Consider the following 19,819-nt stretch of genomic DNA (forward strand, 5'->3'; position numbering starts at 1 on the left):
TTTTAAATATGATTTTATTTTATTATAAATAAACAGTTTTAAATTAATGGTGTATATTAATATATTTTCTTCATTCTTAATTTTGAATTTAGGATTTGAATGTGAACGTATTGGTTTTGGTCGGACTGCTATAGTTGAAACACGGTATACCCACGCAGGCTGGACTGTATGTGAGATTAATCTTGAGCTTTCGTGTCCTGATCGGCACCGTAAATTCACGAGAAGGTCAGACCGTTTTAGCAACAAGACGGGAAAACTAATTTTCATTTCTAAAACATCGCCCAAAACACCTGTTAATTAAGTCTGTTTAAAAAACAGACTTCCCACGCGCGTTTCTTTTTTTGCGACAAGAAAGGGGAGAATACTTTTTTTCGGAACCTGTATGATCGTTTTTCTTTATCTCTCATTGTGATCCGCCGGTTAATAGAAATGTCTAGTCCATTGTCAATATTGCTAGTGGGAGAAGGGAACTTCTCGTTTTCCGCTGCTTTGTGTCGCTCGCCATCTGCGGCGAGCGTCACGGCCACTTGCCTGCAGCAGCAGCAGGAGGAGGCACTGCGGCAGGAAGGCGCACTCAATAACATGCAGGCCATCAAGGACTCCGGTGAGGTTTTTTATGATCGCTCGGCTTCTTACATGACTGTAGTACTGTTTGGTTGCATATGTTGAATGATGTTATGTCTTTCTTTCTTCTTTTTTTTTCCAGGTGGAAGGGTGCTTTTCCAGGTAGACAGCACAAAGCTTGGAGAATGCGCATCCCTGCAAGGGCATTTGTTTGACCGCGTGGTCTTTAACTTCCCACACTGCGGGAGAAAGAGTGGCGTTAAAAAGAACAGGCAACTTCTTAAAGAGTTCTTTCTCAGGTAAAATTGGATCCCAACGAGGGAAACTCATTTTGATTGAGGTTTTACAACACCTGAACTTCACTTGAGGTTTATCAGAGGGATTTTAAATGGTGGCCACTGTTAAGTTATTAACATTGTTTTTCAGTTTCAATTTATATTTTAGCCGTTTTGGATTTAGTTATAGCAGTATGGCTCAATGAATAGAATTGTATTATCTGTCTCACTCTCAGAAGAAGGGCAACGGGTTTATTCCATTTGCTATCTTGAAGGGAGTTTTAGTCTGGGGCCGGTCTCTGCCGGTCGGAAGAGGGGAGGCACAGGCTGATGTATTGTTTTTCTCTAATCTGATTTGTATTCCTGGGAACTTGCTGATGGGAGGAGACTTTTCGTATTCACCCACTTTTCAATAAATAATGATGTGCCGGAGTGGACGACACACAATCTGATGGAACACGGCTTCAGTGTCGTCAGTTGTTGTCATCAAAAGCTTTTGATACCTTTGCAAAGGGACTTCTTCACCAGGATCTCACCATTCAGTTAATTGAACACGCAAAGAGTACAATACTTAATATTGTCTACTCTAACACCACCCATTTCTATTGAGTATGAATGAAGGTTAATTCTGAACACACAACCCATTTATAACTGTGTGCAAAAACATGAATTGTTATTATTATTCCCCTCTCCAGAAGATAGATAGATAGATGGATGGAGAGAGAGAGAGAGAGAGAGAGAGTACTGTAAATGTGAAAAATTAAATGTGGCGCAAATCCCTCCCCCCCATTTCTATCCAAACTCTGATCCAAATCCATCCAAATGTCCCTTTTGTATCATTACTCCTCCAGTTGCGTCGAGGTGCTAGCCGAAGACGGCGAAGTTCACGTTTCCCTGTGCAACGGACAGGGCGGGACGCCGGCCGACCAGCCCAGACGAGAGCGGCACAACAGCTGGCAAGTGGTCGCCATGGCAGCAGAGGCACGCCTCGTCCTCAGTGATGTCCGCCCTTTCGAGAGTGGCAAATACCAGAGCTACAAGTGCACGGGATACAGGTAAGACATAAAGGTGAGTGTTTAAACAGGTCGGTTGTTTATTGAAAGTGGGATTTGGATCTTTTTTTTTAATTTCACGGTTCTTTTTCCACAGGAGTCAAGATAAAGGATTCCATTTGGAGAATGCTTTGCTGCACGTGTTTACTCGCAGCGCCCCTTTCAGCTGCCCAAAAGTGTTTCAAATGGAAGAAACCGTGGATGGAGAAAAAGTCCGGTACAACATGCCAGCAGAGCTCAGTGATTACACGTCACGGTAAGATGAACACTCTCTCATTTTTTTTTGTGTCGAGTGTGTGTGCTGAGTTCATCACACAATTAAACGCTGTTTATTTACTGTCTTTCTGCTCTTTCTTTTAGGGGCTTTCTCACCTCTGATTCGGTCCGTCCCGTCAAATTGGTGCAAGATTTTCTCCTCGCAAGTTTACAGGAAAAGTGGGCGGTGTCCATGACGACAGAGACCCTCCCCCTCCTCCTCGCGGCCAAGCGGTTGCATTTGTGCTGCCCTGGCATCGACCGCACACTTTTCCACTGGATTCACGCCTGTCAGAAAGAGCCGAACTGTGAGGCTTGCGCATCCGCAGACGAGTTGGAGGGCGAGGTTCGAGGGCCTCGTGTTATTTCACAGCAAGCGGACACGGTGTTGAGTAGTAAGGGAGTGGATGCCATAAGGTCATTAAGCTCTCCCGACGTTGACCTTGAGGGGGAAACTGCTCTTTATGTGTTGCGTCCCTCACTGCGCCCCCTGATGGAAGCCCTTGTCGCCAAGAAAGAAGAGCCAGAAATGGAAAACGAGCACGTTAAAAGAATGACTGTGGAGCATTGTGGGCACTGCAATGGTGTGCCGAGCCTGCTGTTTGGCGCCAGCGGTCTGGTGTTCCGAAATGTTCCGATCACCCAGTGGGCTCTGCCTGCCTTCCACGAGCTCCTCTTTACCGGTGTTCTCCCTAAAAAGTACGAGCCGTTAAAAGTTCTTGAGCAAACTTTGGGAACGCTGCTAGCGCCCTACGGCGTCGCCATGGTTACCGAGCAGGAAGGTCTGCACCTGATGGCACAGCCGATGGGTTTCATCGGCAAGGTGCTCGCAAATAACACCGGCGACGTCGGCCTCCTCAGCGTGACTGTATCTTTAAATCTGGACCTCCTCGCAGTGCTCATGTTCTCACTCCCAGACTGGCGTCTGCTCTGGTCACGTGACCCGCGCTTCTCGCAACAGTTTGTCGCACGGCCGACACCTGGGACACCTTTCGTGGCATACTCCCTGTTCCCTGAGCTCTTCAGCTTTGACATCAGCTTTTGGACGGGGACGGCGTGGGAGGAGAAGAAATTCCACGCGCTGGTCCGAGAGGCCTCCTGCGGGACTGTGGAGCATGTTAAACTCATCGATAAGTTCTCACACCCGGACCTGAGCCAGACCAGCTACTGCTACAGGCTGGTTTACCATTCACACGCACACGCATTGTCACACACTCAAGCCCTCCAGTTCCACAAATGCTTGGAGTCGTTGTTGTCCTCATGCTTGGAAGTCACAATCAGGTAGCAGCTAGTGTTCCTCAGTTTGGCTACTAAATGTCATATATTTTGAGAGAGTTTTAACTACCTGAAAATTGAGTCAAATGTTGCGAACAATAAGTTTAATCTTGACTGAACACACTTCATTGATCCAAGGCACATTTTCCATTAGAAGAATCTCAGTTTTTCGTGTGTGTGTTTTTTTGTGTGTGTCTGTGGTGCATAGTGGTTGGGAATCACTGCTCTAAAGCTATTAGTTAATATGATGTTTAAAAAAAAATTATAATGTTTAGCAATGATGAGAACTCATTGTTTTTCGTTGTCTATTTTTTGATGAATTTCCGTGTTCAAAAGAAATGTTCTCATCAATTAGAGTGTGAATCTGCATCACGAAATGTGTAAATAAACGTTTCAATGCAAGTGTGACGATCTTGTACGTTCCACCTATTGACCAATCAGCGGCTTTCGTTTCGTGTCCCGCCTCTCCGACCTGTCACGAGAACGAGCAATGACGGAAATGAACGAAGTGCGATTCGGAGGAGGCTCGTCGGTAAACATGGCTGCCAAGGCGCTCCGTCAGCGAAGCAGGCGAGGCAGCAGGCAAGATGCGAACAACGTCAACGTTTCCACAGAGAATCGCACGCCGAAAGAGGAGAAAACGGGCGAAGAGGGTAAAGTCACAGAGACTCGGCAAGAGTGAGTACGAGGCGGGGACGAGAGACAGTCGACACGCCGCCGCTGTTGTCATGTTCATCGCCGGGTTGACTGACAGCTCGGGCAGGGCGAGCTAACGTTCTAGCCTGCTAGCTGCTTTGATATCAATTCCACGACAACGGCTATTGATCTCCGATAGTAATACGTATTTACAATAATTATTGTATTCTTTGCTGCTTTTTCCGCTTTGGAAATATTGCGTCAATTGATCAGCTTCATTCATTCTTCAATTCTCCCTTACTGCATCATTTATAATGACACGCTGTATACAGATTTACGCTAACATATTGCATCGTATCATCAATCATTTGAATTTCTGGTTGAATGTGAATTCATTTTTTTTAGGAGGGTGACGTGTCATATAGTCAGGTAAAGCTCCAGATGACCGTCCTGTTGTCAACGAACTCGGCTCGCTTCGCAGCCATGTTGCCAGTGCGAGCCATGCACATCATCAGCAGGGATTTAAAAAAAAAAAATTGTCAAATAAATAGGATTAGCGCTACAGAAAACGAATGAATGAATGAAGGAAGCACCTCTTTGTGAAAGACCTTTAACAAGTCTATATGTGCGTGTGCTCATTTCATAGGTCAATAAGTCGCAGTGGGCAGGTTTGGGCCCCGGAAGGCTCGACTGCGTTTAAATGTCTGCTGTCTGCACGCTTCTGCGCAGCGTTGCTTAGCAACATCTCCGACTGCGATGAGACCTTCAACTACTGGGAGCCTGTGAGTACTGATGAGTTATTAACATTGTTTTTTAGTTTTAATTTATATTTTAGCCGTTTTGGATTTAGTTGACTCAGTGTAGGCTCAATGAATTGTATTCTTGTCTGTGTTACTTTCATGAGAAAGAGCAACGGGTCTGTCTATTCATTCGTTATCTAATGGGAGGGCCGGGATTCTACTGGTCGGAAGGGAGTCAGGCTTATTATTATTGTATTTTTTTAAATCTGATTTATACCCATGGGAACGGATTTTCTTGTATTCATTCAGTTGTAACCAGGTGTGTTGTGGGCTGACTTTTTTATGAACCCTCTTTGTGAATAAATAATGATGTGGGCTGGAGAGAAGACACACATTTGAACAGAGCACTGCTTGGGTGACTTCATTTGTGTGATCAGAAGCTTCTGGTAATTATTTACCTTTGCAAAGGAACTTCTTCAACAGAATCTCACCATTCAGTTAATTGAACACGCAAAGAGTACAATACTTAAAATTGTCTACTCTAACAGTACACATGACAACAACAAAAAAGCACAATGCATTTCCTTTCAATATATTTGCAACGTCTTGCTCGGACCGGAGGTTACTCTTTTATCCACCTTGAGCCGCTAATGTCCGTAATAGTTGCGATGACTCTTTTTTTTTTTTTTTCTGACAGATGCACTACCTGCTTTATGGAACAGGGATGCAAACGTGGGAATACTCGCCGTTGTACGCTATCAGGTCCTACGCGTATTTGTGGCTTCACGCGCTCCCGGCCTGTTTGCACGCCCATGTACTGCAGACGAGCAAGGCAAGTGTTCGGCCTCTTGACGTCGCAGTAGAACATATGCAAGAGCTGGCCGCGTGTTTTGCTCTTACGTTGCAGGTGTTGGTGTTCTACTTTGTGCGATGTGTCCTCGCTTTTTGTTGCTGTGTCTGTGAGCTCTATTTCTACAAGTGAGTTGACTGCCTTATACAGCCGAGCGTCGCAACACTTTGCACGCTGGAATTTGTCAATGGAAAGTTAAGGAGGTCCCGTATTAGAAACAATGAATTCCTGAATATTTAGCTATTGTTGATTATAGCAACGATTGTAATCACCGTCTGATTTTCAAATAGAATAATAGACGTGTGCAAGTGGGCAATTTCTTTTCAACTAAAATAAAAGGGGGAAAAAACGTAAAGGGGTTTTGAAAAAGTTCCCCCCAAATTATTATTATTTATCTGTTACATTTATTATTATTTTTTAGTGTTAAGTCAGAGCATTTCGAATATTTTGCATTCTATTTTGATACATTTGCCAAAATGTAGGTGCACCATATACATTGGATTATCATGAGAAACTTACATTTACATTACATTTATTTCACTGTCAATTTTATTTATTTTATAGATTAGATATATTGTATGAGTTAATATGCACTGAAATGTACACAGTATTTAATGGTGTGCTGTTTTTAAAAAATAATTTTTGACGTTACGGTTAATGAAAACAAATTAGAATATCACATAAACAATCCAAATGATTTTTAAAAATAGAAATCGGGTAAGAATTTGCCTGTCAATTATATTTATTAAAAGTAGAAAAAAAAACTTGAGCTCCCATTCTCTTCACTGTTTTCATATTTAAAAAGCACGACTTTATCCATTATTATTCCTTCGCTTTCTATCCTCACTGCTTGCCCGCCCACTCATTGGATCTAAGAAATTTGATTTAATCATTTTTAAAACATTAGGGTCCCCTTATCTTTTTTCTAAACCTTATTTAGCTTCATCATAAAAGATCACTGTAATGAAATCCTGACTTTATAATCTTACATGGTTTGTATCGGATGTCATTAGATTGCACGGGTGTACCTAATGAACTGTCCAGCGTGTGTCGATCAATGATTAAGACGAGCTTTGTGTCTCTTTAGGGCCGTCTGCAAGAAATTCGGTTTGCACGTGGGCCGCCTGATGCTGGCTTTTCTGGTCGTGAGCACCGGAATGTTCAGCTCATCTGCAGGTTGCTCAAAATCATCTGGATTGTATTTTTTTTGCGTTTGTGCTTTCTGTCGTTCCTCATCCTTGTTTCGTTCCCTCCTGCAGCATTCCTGCCCTCCTCCTTCTGCATGTACACAACCCTGGTCGCCATGACGGGCTGGTTCCAGGACTGCACGCCGTTAGCCGTTGCGGGCGTCGCCGCCGGCACCATCGTTGGCTGGCCGTTCTCTGCTCTGATTGGGTATTGTCATTAACCTGAATGTCTACTTATAAACTGGAAATTCCATCTTTTTTTGTTTTGTTTTTGAACCATGTTGGTATGTTTTTCTTTACAGGTTGCCAATTGCTTTTGACTTGCTTGTGATAAAAAGACAGTGGAAGAGTTTTATCACCTGGTCCGCTGTTGCTCTGCTGCTACTGCTGGTAAAAAATTTTTTTTAAAAAAAAAAAAAATATTTTGAGCATATTACCAGGATAAATTATTGTAAAAATCTGTTCCATTTTAATACATGTGATATCTTGTCCATTTTCAGGGTCCCTTGGTGGCAGTGGATTCTTTCTTTTATGGCAAGCTGGTGGTGACCCCTCTCAATATTCTACTTTATAATGTCTTCACACCACATGGGCCCGATCTTTATGGTAATTAACACACACTAGTATTGTATGTAAACAGTCGTATCATGGCCATTTCAAACGAAGACACTATGGCTGACCTTAGCGAAGGCGTATATGCAGTTAAAAAAAAAAAAAATAATTTACAGCCTAAAAAATAATGAAAAGACAGAAAGGTAATTTTCAAGCTGCATTGCCTTCTTTGGGCGCTAGAGGGAGCGTGCACCCAACAATACAATTTGCTCGACTGATTCAAAGAGGCCGAATGAAAACGCTGGAATGATATGCAGTGGTGTGGAATAATATCGAATGACATGAAATAATGTACAATGACCCGGAATAAGCTAAATCAGTCGAGAAATATAGAAGTAGTTGAAAGATTGAGACTAGGGACACATACAGACAAGAATCCATGTGTACCTAATGTTTTGGCCAACATGGCTGCGCCGTTATGAACGAAATAAATAAGAACGTTATTTTAAATGTAGTTAATTCATTTTAATATTAAAAAAAATAATAATAATAAAAAAAAGTTGTGATGTGTTTGGGGTTTCTTGCCAGGCACGGAGCCGTGGCACTTCTACTTTGTGAACGGGGCCCTGAACTTCAACCTGGTGTTTGTTCTGGCACTCTTTTCCCTGCCGCTCACTGCTCTCATGGAGACGCTGCTGCACAAGTTCAATGGTGAGTGAGCGCGAGTGTGTTCAAATTAGCGTTGATGCTAGCTGCTCATGCGGGTCGCGTGTGTTTTCTGCAGTGCAGAACCTGGGCCGTCCCTACTGGCTGACCCTGTCCCCTATGTACCTGTGGATGTTGGTTTTCTTCACCCGCCCCCACAAAGAAGAACGCTTTCTCTTCCCCATCTACCCCCTCATCTGCCTCAGCGGCGCCGTGGCGCTCTCGGCTCTACAGGTGGGTTTCCACTTTCCAGTACCACAAATGGCCATGAAAATGGACATTTTTTTTTCTTCTTCTTCCTGCAGAAATGCTACCACTTCCTGTTCCAGCGCTACCGACTGGAGCACTACACGGTCTCCTCCAATTGGCTGGCGCTTAGCGCCGTCGTGGTCGTCGCCGTGGTGTCGCTCTCCCGCTCCGTCGCCCTCTTCAGAGGTGGCCGCGTGTTCACGCGTGAGCTCCTTGTGTCTCATGGTTGACTTTATGGGGTTCTCTTTACCTCCCTCCAGGCTACCACGCCCCCCTGGATCTATACCCGGAGTTCCTCCGCATTGCCAAGGACACGAGCCTGCATTCAGTCCCAGAAGGAAGACCGGTTAGCGTGTGTGTGGGCAAGGAGTGGTACCGCTTCCCGAGCAGCTTCCTTCTTCCCAACAAGTCAGTAGTCATGGTTTCCAGCAATGCACCTCAATGTGACAAGGACCGAAGACCTCATTTTCAATTTTCATCTCTTATCACGATTGGCTTCAGCGGCAGCACAGTGAACTCGTGGTTAGCTGTTTAGCGACCTTTCTACCCTGGGCGCCAAAATAATCACAACAGGAAGTAAACAAAAAAGAGAGAGCACAGTTTGTTGCTTTAAAGTACAAACACTTGATAGTAAATACAGCAATAGAACATGTATTTACATCTCGAATAAAGCATTTTTTTTATTTCAAAAAGTGAAATAATGCCCACTCATTCACTGCCAGCCCAGTTAAAATGGATTTTTGACATCTTTAGCCGTCAGTCATTTTGATCGTTATGTAATATTCTTTCTTTTGGAGATGGCGAAGGTTTAGCTTTGGAGCCTTTTCAAATTATTTTTAAGAAGAGACATTAAACGACATGGATGTCCTCTTCGTGATCTTCCAGCTGGCAACTGCACTTCATCCAAAGTGAGTTCAGAGGTCAACTCCCCAAACCGTTCACCTCGGGTCCTCATGCCACGCGGATCGTACCCGCTGATATGAACGACCAAAATCTGGAGGAGCCCAGCAGATACGTAAGCGTCTTACTTGCTTTCCCCGCCTGGAGTCTCTCTCGTAGCGGTCAGTGACATGGCCGAGCGTGTTTTGCTGACTCCGTGCAGGTGGACATCCGGCACTGCCACTACCTGGTAGACCTCGACACAGAAGAAGAAACGCCACGTGAACCGCGCTACGCTGCCAACAAAGAAGAGTGGAACGTTATTGCCTATAAGCCTTTTCTCCAAGCCTCCAGGTATTCCACACTCCGACAACATCGGTTTCCATTTGACCTCGCCTGTATGCTCTCGCATGTTTTAAGCCTCGTCTTAAGCAGCGCATGTGCATAGGAAATGACATCAATCTCTAAAATGGCCGCTCTGTCCCAATCCCTAGGTCGTCGTCCATCTTCAGAGCCTTTTATATCCCGTTCCTCTCCGACCACCACACCAGCTACAGACGCTACGTCATCTTGAAACCGCGGCGACAGAAGCAGTCGCGTACGCGCGGCCACGGCTGACCTTTGACCCCCGGGGCTACGCTCAGATATAACCGCGTCCTTACCTTTTGACCCGACGCAGCCGCTCTGCGTGTTGTGTTTTGAAGTATCCGTGGAAGGAATGGACCCCTTTAAGGACCTTGCGTCAATGTGTGGGCGTGTGAAAACAATTCCAAGGGGTGTTTAAGGCAGTAACTCTGTGTATGTGTCTAACGTGTGTTAATCGAATGTTTGATCATATCCATCCGTGTTTCCCCTCATGCTGGACATCAATGAATGCAAGAAAATCCATGCCATAAAACATGTTTACCAAATGTTTGTTATTATGAGTGGTGAGAATGGACGCTTAATTTAATTTTGATGCGTAATAAAAGGAAAACGTGACTGGGAACACGGATCATTCTGTTTTTAAAATAAAATAACAGCAACCGCCTCTGATTTGTTTATGTACTTAACAAACATACAAAGCACGTAGACATTATCAAGACATTGCACATCGTTACAAATATCAGGAGAGTTGAACATTCTTCAATAGCATGCTGCGTTATTAATAAGCAACCTCAACACTCGCAGGCGCGGATCGATTCACAAGGAAAGAGGAAGAAGCCATTAATGAATTCTTGCTTAGCGACCGTAAAAACAAACACTTGCGGTTTACCCAATGTGTGATGTCAATTTAAAGTCACAGCACACGTCGGATGTTAACGGATCATGCACACTTTTTTTTTTTATAAAGGCTGTTTTTGGGCTTTTTTTTTTTTAACCAAGGAAATCAGAACACATTAGCAGAGACCAAAGATGCCATGCTAATACTTGTGTGTGACGTTTGAGGCTTCCGCTCATTATACATAACACTGTCTGTTAGGAAAATCAAACACAAACTGCAGTTCAAGCACACTTCATCAAGTTTGTTCAGTGCATGCAACACCACAATGTTCAAATCTTTTCCAGAATGCCAATATCAAATCACAAAATTTCAAGAACGAAACGTCAACATAAAATTGTAATTTCAGCGCACCTGTAAAGTATTCGCAGTACTTCACTTTTTGCATTTGTTATGTTGCAGCCTTATTCCGAAATAGATTCACTTTCTTCCCGCAAAATTGTACACATTCCTTAAACGTGTGCGCGTCTTGCTGAATCATGTCCAGTCAACTGAATTTACCACAGCTGGACTCCAATTAAACTATGGAAACTAGCTAAAAGCAAGCTAGCTACGCCTGCATCCCGAAAATACATCTACCCTTCCAATAGACAGCTGGTCTGGCCACTTTAGAGAGCCTTGTTGTTGGCCATGAGTGCATGCACGGCACACAGGGATAGTTGGAAGAGCGTGGAGGGTTTTTGTTGTTTTGTTTTTAACTCATTCACTGCCTGTCCAATTAAAATAGGATTTTGGACGTGTATAGCCGTCAATGGCAGTGAATGCGTTAAGACTGTGATTTTGAGTGCCTTGTTGTGTGGAAGGCTCCAGTGGGATTGATTACAACGTGTGCGAAAAGCGAAGCGCTGTGAATGCTTTTCGGATGCATTGTTTATATTAACAAGCGTATCCAATTGTTTTGCCCCACAAAACTGCATTCATGCAGTTTTCACATCCACCATCAGACACTCGCACACTCGCAATCGCGTTAATACTTCCCACTGTCGATCCAATGTTGTTCGTTCAAGTATCTCCTTCCGCCGTCGAGATTCAGGCCGCTTCTGTAGCTCTCCAGCGTGGCCTGGTAGGGTTTGCGGCTTCCGTACGTTCCCAGGATGCTTTGGTAAGAATCCCCGTTGCCATTGTTGCTGTAGGTCTGATACAAGTCTGCCTTGACCGCGTGACCCCCAGGCGTCACTTTGGGCTCGTAGAGGTCCCTCTTCGCCGCCATGATGTCGTCGAACAACTCGTGATCCCCGTATGCGCCGCCGCCGCCGCCGTAATGCTCGCTCTTGGTGGTGCGGCGGCCCAGGCTGCGGTCGTAAAACTGCGGGTGTCGAGCCAGACTCCCGTCGGTCGCGTCGCGCTTCGCCGGGCGGCCTAAGCTGCTGTTGTAGAGGTCGCGCGTGCCGTGACGGCCCAAGCTGAGGTCGTTGAGGTCGAAGTTGAGGAAACAGCTCTCGGTGCTGGCGAGAGTCACGAAGCCGCTTTCGGTGTCGCGGCCCCCCAGGTTGTCGTAATCCCCCGTGGGGGTGTCGGGGGACGAGCACAGAAAGGACGTGTTTTTGGTGTGGGGGCGCCCTGACACCAAGTCGTCGTCCTGCTGGGAGCGGATCACATTGTAGACGTCGGTTGGGGTTGGGCTGGGCAGGGCACTAGGCTCTGTCCTGGGTACCTCTGACTTTTGCTTTTTCCTTCGTCTGTCGGAAACAGAACAATGATGATGACTCAGGTTTTGCCTGTTAACATTTGTCAATTTGAGCCAACTTTTAGTTAAAAAAAATCAATTGGGTCATTGTGTAAAAAACAACCAAGAAAGTTGGATCAGATGTCTACTGGAGTCAATTTGACCCAACTTTGGGTCATTTTACAGAAAACAACTTGGGTCAATTTGACCCAACTTTCTGGGTAAATAAATAAATAAAGAAATAAAGAAAGAAAGGGGTCATTCTGTTCAAGACAACCCATTAAAGTTGGGTCAGAACCAAGTTGGGTCAGAACCTCTACTTAGGTTACTTTGGCCCAATCTTGGGTCAAAAATGGGGTTGTTTTGTATAAACAACCCAGAAAGTGGATTGGTCCATTTTTGATCCGTGCGTTACTTTTGACCCAACCGAATCAAAATGAAAGAAAGGAGAAAAAGTGCAAGATTGTCCTTCGTGTGCACCCCACTTGGAATGTTCTAAGACCAGAGATTTGGTCCCACTTGGTCCATGTCTTTACGTAAACAAAATAGATTTTCACCGTCAGGAATGATGAGGTCAATCAGGGTATTAAACACGCATCAATCTGCACGCAGATCGTCTGCTCTGTGATCGATACGCATCCACTATTGACGTTTGAATTCACGTTGAAGACTTTGCGTGCTCGGCCCGCACCCGCTGCTCTCTCGATGCTTCCGGTCATTGATTGACGGGTCAAAGCTATCGGATCCTCACCGTGCGACCAGCATTTTGAAGCAGCAGACGGCCGTCACTGTCAGCAGCAGCAGAATGAGCGGAATGGTGGGGATGATGATATAGATCACGTTCAGGGCTGCGAGAAAACAAAACATGGCATCACATTAGCATTTAGATGTAAAAGTAGTGCACCGGAAAATATAAGGAAGGAAATTCAGCGATTGAACCTGTGCTCCTTTTCGCGTTGTGGTCACTTGGATTCCATGGCACAGATGAGGGGAAAATGTCTGCGAGGACAAAAATGCATTTTTCACTGAAATCAACAAGATTTAGAAAAACGTGTGATGATTAGACCACAAACGAAACACCAAAATGTCTCTACATTTTTTAAAGACGCAATTGTGAATTATTTATCATTGTTATGTTTATTGCTATTGCAGAAGGTATGGATTTTCTTTTAGGCTGATGCAGATTTCGTTGAAATTCGAATAAGGAATGAAAAAGGAAGTCAAACCAAAACATTTCTTTACAATAGTATGTTATTTGAACCCCCTTTAGCCTAAACACAATATTCTGATTAATATTTTTTTTCTGGAATTTAATTAAGCAGTAATATTCATCTATTTGTATCCATCTCAGGGGGCGGCCATTTTGTCACTTGCTGTCAACTGAAAATGACATCACAGGTGACGACCAATCAAGGCTCACCTGTTTATTGAGTTTGGTCATTGACGTACGCAAGCTGAGCCATGATTGGACAAAATGGTTGGATAAAAGCTTTGTCCAATGGTATTTGTTTAAAGTTACAATAGAGAGAAAAATTTAAAAAATTGCCGATTTTTTGGAGGGATGTTTTAATGTTATTATCTTTGCAAAAATCAACCAAAAAAATAGTTCAATTTTTGCCTATTTAAAAAAAGCTAATATCGGCCGGGCTGATTAATCAGTAAGGTCCGAGTTATGAATAAGTGGCTAACTGGAGCGATCACTAGACTGCTATGGTTTTTTTCAGGGCCGATACCGATGCCGGTTAATAGTAGTCAAGGAGGCCGATAACCGATATCTGAAGGTGATATTCATTTTCAGTAAAAAGGAGGAGGGGGGGGGGGATATTGGCATAAAAATATCTTGACTGTCTTAAATCATATTTATTGAACAATTTTTCAGACTTTTCAAAATGTACAAGTTTTTTGTTTTTTTATCTTAGACAATTGACATCCTTTTAAATTTCTAACAAAACGTTCAGGGAGCTCCCAAGTTTATCAGTACGTCTTAAAAAGTTAAATTGAAACTTAAGCAATAGCTCTCTATAGTTTTCTACAGTACCCCCCCCCCCCCCCAGCCCCCCCCCCCCCAAATTTATAAAATCAGGTAAAAATACCTGAAATACTAAACTTTCACATTTCTTTGTTTTAATGTCAAACTAAAACAAATGGTTCACAAGGTTCCCAGGGTCAGCAGCATCTCTTATAAAGTTAAAGACATTTTAAATAAATAGCGCCCTGAGATTCAAATGGTTTTAGGTTGACCTTATATCTGCCGTCAGATTTTAAAGAAGGCCGATACCGATATTTGACAAAATGCCCAATATCACTCACATGAATTATAGTAAAAAAAAAAAAGTAAATACATCAATAAATAAATAAAGGAACATCTTTACCTGCATGTGTGGAGTTTGCAGGAGAAGCATCAGCTGAATTGTCTAGCGAGAGCAAAAAAGAAAAAACCCAGTAAGACTGCTATCATATTCATGCGTTTCAAATGAGCGCGTGAGGTCTACCTGCTGCGTATTTGCAGATAAAATTGTGCTTGGTTTCACAGTTGTCGTCATTCCATTGAAACATGTAAAGACCGCCCCCTTGCCCCGGTGGAGCGGACGGCTGATGATACATCACCACACACACCTCGTAACCGCATGACGGCTCATCCCAGTGCCAGTTCCTGCACACACACACACACGCACACACAAAGCCACTGTCATTTATCTCAAAACTGCCGCCACACTCCGTTTTATTGGGCTCGCTTAGATCAAACCAATTGCGGCCCTGCAATAAATCTTTCTCTCTCGGGGTTCTAATGTTCACTTTTACTGTAATTGTTTAAGAGAGAGCTATTGATCTCATTGAATGGGCATTTTGGGGGCTGTCATTTGGAAGTAGCGCAATACCATCGTCGGATATATACTGAGAAGTATATTTAAAACAAAAAAATTGCAATTCCATTAGAAGTCATGTGTGAACGCTGATAGAAGAGAAATGAAACGAAGACCTATAGATGTCCAATGGACAAAATTAGCTTTTTGCTCTTCCATGACATCATCATGACGTTCCTGTATGGAATTTCTTACAGGAAAAAAGTAGAAGAACTTCTCACCTAAAAGTAGACTTGGTGCCGTCCAGCCAGCGGTACTGCGAAGAGCAGTCGCTGCTGCCGCTGCTGTCCTCGTCTCCATGGTTACGCCGCAGCCCGATCCAGAAGTCTCCGTCGGTCGGCCTGAGATCGGCGATGAGCTGCTGGATGATCTTCTGCTCGGACGCCGACTCCACGCTCAGCAGCTGCCCGCCGTCCCGGCGGCAGGCCAGGTCGGCCTGCCCGAAGTTCAGCCTCCGCCGTAGCTCGGAGAAGTAGGCCAGCTTGTAACACGGCCTGCCGTTGCCCGCTTTGCACACGCGCTGACCTGCACACATACGTGTGTCAAATGTAAGGCCCGCGGGCCAGAAAAGGCCCATCAAGCGGGTCCAATCTGGCACATGAGGACAGAACACAAACTGCAGTTTTTCCACAAAAAGTTACGGTTGTTGCTAATTTTGTCCACTGGAAGGGCGCGCTGATGATGACGGCACATTAGGGACACGTGAAAACTCAAAACATATATTGTTGTTGGGAAAATATTCGGAGGAAAAAACTCACAAATGTGCGAGAAAAAAACGGAAATATTTGCGACATTATAAAGTGGCAAAATTTGTGAGGAAAAAACTCACAAATTCACAGGAAAAAATCTTGAGTATTTGCAACATTATAAAGTGGCAAATTTGAGGGGGCAGTGTGCGTTGAGGTGACATCACATGCCGCGATGTTGAGCACAGAAGACCCATGTCTGCGCAATGTACGTTTATAAGTGTACCTGGCTACATTTACTACATGCTAGCTGCATTTCTACGCAAGTTTTCTTCCCGCAGACTTGTGAGTTTATTTCTCGTAAATTTGTTTGGTTTTCTTCTCTTGCAAATTTGCCACTTTATAATGTCACAAATCTGCAAGTTAATTTCTTGTAAAATTGTGAGGTTTTTTTTCTTGAAATATTACCGGCCAACCCAACCAAAAAATATATATATAAATATATATATATATAAATATATATATGTATATATATATATATATATATATATATATAAATATATATATGTATATATATATATATATGTATATATAAATATATATATATATATGTATATATATATATATATATATATATATATATATATACTGGTCTTTTAAGTAGGCCCTGAATTAAAATTAGTTTGCACATTAGGTGTCCTTAATTGAATGACCGGTTTCTACAATTTTCTCACATAACACCAGCACATTGGTTGGCCAGTGGTATGATTCACGCAGAGAGACCCGGGTTTGATTCCCGGTCAATGCGATGATTACATTCTCGGCAGCCTTCGGCATCACGGCTGCAGTAAGTTTCGCTGATGGGTCAAAGGTCATGACAAAAACCCAGATTCTCCTTCGATATACGAATACGTATCTGAATGCACGCGCATGACATCATTTCTGCGTATTGGTGATGCAGCTATTTCTGCTTGTGTGGCGTATAATTCGATTTGCAATGTGTGTACAGTATAATTGTTTATGGCAAGTTAGTTGGTGTTTGTAAGTTGGAAAAAATAGATCTATCTGAAATGCTGAATGTGGATAGGAAGGATGTAGTCTTTTTGAGAACGAAAAGTGCAAAACACATACCTAGCCGTCAAGACGTTAGTAATGAAAATTCACAAATGTTGTATATTGTGCATGATGTCACCACAGGAGGAAAAGCTCCATGTAACTTTGACGTGGGAAATCTTGTGGCTGCTTCTTGTGGCTGCTTAGCACTACAGCTCAATAAATAGCAATTACACGCACAAATCTTTCTTTTTCCCAGGTAGATACTAATGCGTAGAGCACACTATACGTCACTATTAGTTAGCAAATTGAAGACATCATCAGCGCGAGTATTTTATTTTAGTTTTATTCTAGAGTAATTAACACTTGTAAGAATGTTAAAATGGTATAAAAATGACGAGTTAATGAAGTTTTGAATAATTAAATTCACGTGGGAAAAAATGAATCCCATCACATCCGCACATTCTTGGTTGCTTACCTCGAGCTTCAAATGCATCCGCTTTGGGTTGGGAGGCGAGTATCCATTTGAAGTCGGTCATGAAGAAAAGAGAGGAAAAAAAAGAGATCCACAAGTGAGCTTGTGTAGCAGACGCGGGAAATAGTTTGTGTGTGAGGCTTACCTGTAACGAGGCTGGTGGCTGCAGACGGATTGAAATATAAAATCATGAAGTGACAGAGGACGGCGAGCCGGTCCATGGCTTTTGGCATCTGACTTTGTCGTTACTTAGTTTGTCATATGACTGTCACACAATCAGCGCATCATCAAGCCAAAACTTGACAGAGCGATCGGATGCTCCAAGTGTCCAAAAAAAATGCAAGTCAAATGAAGAAATTAAGAGTCAGGTCCTCGTGTGTGTGTGTGTGTGTGTGTGTGTGTGTGTGTTGCAGGCTGATGTTTGTGTATGTGTGTGTCAAGAAAGGAGGAGCAAGGAAGAGAGGATGAGAAGGGGGCAGTTTGTGTTAGGGAGGGGGCTGTAATCTGTTAAGAGCAGTCTTAATGATCGTCAGAAGAGGCGGCATTGATCGCAGAGACATCTAATCACGCAAGTGCTTCTCATTGTAAACGCTGACACGAGGCAGATTTCACTCCTGGCTTTATGACAAGCGCTTTAGGGGATTATCATTACAAAGGTGTTACATGAAAATGATCTGATATAATTTCATCAGGACTGATTTTTTTTTTTTTTTTAATGTGTTGCCTCACTGGAAGTGTATTTCCCATATTGTGTTTTAGTGGCGACAAAATATTTGATTTTCTTTTATTAACACATTGAGATTTTTACAATTTAGCCTTTAAACATGACGGATTTGAAACAAAACGCGGTTTGGTTGCATTGTAGATTTTGAGATGGGTTTTTGTGTGTGTGTTTTTTTTACAGAAATGCAGAATTTATTGTACTATTTATACATGTATTTCCAACTAGTCCCTTGATTAATAAAAAAAAAAGGGGGGAAAAAAAGTTTTTTTACTTTTACCCCAAATATTCTCCTGAAAAAGATGATGAAAATTGAAAATAATAAAATAATCCTGGGGGGGGGTCCCGGAAAGCAGCATTTTACTGTTACTACAACATGAGTAGGCCTAATATTTTTGTTTGCGGATTTTGAATGATAGCATGACACACATTTAATGACTTAATAATATAAAAATTTTGGGTGACACACAAAAATTCTTGCAGTTGATGTTGGTTTGGTGTTCAGCAGTTTTGTGCCGTCCAATTTTAGGCACTGGGGAAAAAATATCACACACGTTCTCTAAAAAGAGAATTGTTGAACCAATTTAAGATTAGAAATTGAAATGTAGAACAACTTTATTTAAACAAAACAAACAAACAAAAAAACGCTTCAATTGGTAACACAAATCCAAACTTTAAACTTAATTTATTGACTTTGGATTACCTTTGGATTATTTTAATTCAAGTCAATATATTAAGTTTAATGAACTCAGAATTAATTAAACTTAATATATTCACTTTGGTTTAACTTAATTCAATCATGTGTTACCAATTAATGCATTTTTTTTTTTTAAGTTGGTCAACAATTCAATTTGTAATCTAGGTTCAACAATTCTCTTTTAGAGTGCAGTATGTGGTTATTCATTTGTTGTGAAATGAGACATGGGTCAGAAGTCAAATTGTAAAAACACAAGGATAAATGCCAAAACCTCACTTCTGTCCTGGAAGATCACAAGCATTTTGCACCCCATACTCACAAACGTCAACCCATCATCGGGACGAGCCCGAAGTTTTGGAACATTCCTCTCAAACCTGCCAATCGGGTAATAACAAGGATCAGCAGCTATTGGCGCCCGCTCGCACGAATGGAGGGAAAGGGAATGCATGCACTTCCCGATGGGAGCAATTTCTAAAATGGCCCATAAGGTTGATTTAGGAGCCGCTGAGAGACAGATCAGCCAGAGTTTGAGGAAGCGGGATGCTTCATCAGGAATCTGCTGTGTGAGCTGGCGAGGAACACGGCCTACGGGTAGAATTGCTGGAGCTGCTAATCCCGTTATGTTTGATTGATTTCAGTCTGGGGTTTACATGGGAGGGTGTCGCGTTGAGGTTAACAGGTGGACCATAAAGCAGAAGACAAGCGGGTTGGGTTAACTGAACCCTTGTTGTTTACAACATCTGAGAACAGGAGGAGCTTTTCATTCAATTAAGACTCCCCCGCTCTCACGTGCTCCGTCCGGAGCCATCCCGTTGACCTCCTCTTCCCTCCGTCCTAATTAGTTAAAGGGGAATCCAGATGAACGCTCCCGTGGGAATGCTTCTGTATATCACTGGGTGGGTGGTACCCCGTGTCAAAGGAAGTCCGAATAAAAATTCACCACATGTTGGACGTTTAGCCAATAGGGAGAATTGCTAAGTGGACTTCCCCCCCCTCCCCCACTGAGTCAAACCATGACAGCATAATGGTCAGCTGATCAAGTCAAATAAGCTCATCCAAGGCCATAAACCTGCCTCTGTCTCTTTTGTAATGCAATGCAGGCCTCATAAAACTCACACACACAACAATGACAAGTACCGCTGATTTGCACCACACAGACAGACAAAACTGTACCACG

General features: G+C 43.0%; 3 protein-coding genes across 3 annotated transcripts; 2 read left to right on the forward strand and 1 right to left on the reverse strand.

Annotated features, from left to right (window-relative positions):
* Nucleotides 1-141: 141 nt before the first annotated feature.
* fdxacb1 (ferredoxin-fold anticodon binding domain containing 1) lies at nt 142-3,783 on the forward strand. The gene is made up of 5 exons (XM_086098908.1): nt 142-604; nt 707-863; nt 1,691-1,894; nt 1,989-2,147; nt 2,252-3,783. Exons 1-5 carry the CDS (start codon nt 430-432, stop codon nt 3,429-3,431), a joined length of 1,875 nt encoding a protein of 624 aa, XP_085955034.1. The 5' UTR covers nt 142-429; the 3' UTR covers nt 3,432-3,783.
* A 128-nt stretch (nt 3,784-3,911) lies between these two features.
* alg9 (ALG9 alpha-1,2-mannosyltransferase) lies at nt 3,912-10,249 on the forward strand. The gene is made up of 15 exons (XM_086098812.1): nt 3,912-4,099; nt 4,704-4,839; nt 5,495-5,629; nt 5,705-5,775; nt 6,735-6,823; nt 6,907-7,042; nt 7,137-7,224; nt 7,335-7,440; nt 7,975-8,097; nt 8,171-8,325; nt 8,397-8,526; nt 8,601-8,748; nt 9,226-9,355; nt 9,443-9,573; nt 9,714-10,249. Exons 1-15 carry the CDS (start codon nt 3,912-3,914, stop codon nt 9,835-9,837), a joined length of 1,890 nt encoding a protein of 629 aa, XP_085954938.1. The 3' UTR covers nt 9,838-10,249.
* On the reverse strand, nt 10,208-19,806 carry layna (layilin a). Its single transcript, XM_086098813.1, has 8 exons — nt 17,370-19,806; nt 17,228-17,248; nt 15,232-15,535; nt 14,639-14,799; nt 14,519-14,560; nt 13,086-13,145; nt 12,898-12,994; nt 10,208-12,159 (listed from the first exon to the last, which is right to left on the reverse strand). Exons 1-8 carry the CDS (start codon nt 17,455-17,457, stop codon nt 11,448-11,450), a joined length of 1,485 nt encoding a protein of 494 aa, XP_085954939.1. The 5' UTR covers nt 17,458-19,806; the 3' UTR covers nt 10,208-11,447.
* Nucleotides 19,807-19,819: the final 13 nt, after the last annotated feature.

This window comes from Leptonotus elevatus, chromosome 16 (assembly GCF_054856555.1).
Source record: "Leptonotus elevatus isolate MCC_2025b chromosome 16, RoL_Lele_1.0, whole genome shotgun sequence".
Classification (NCBI taxonomy): domain Eukaryota; kingdom Metazoa; phylum Chordata; class Actinopteri; order Syngnathiformes; family Syngnathidae; genus Leptonotus; species Leptonotus elevatus.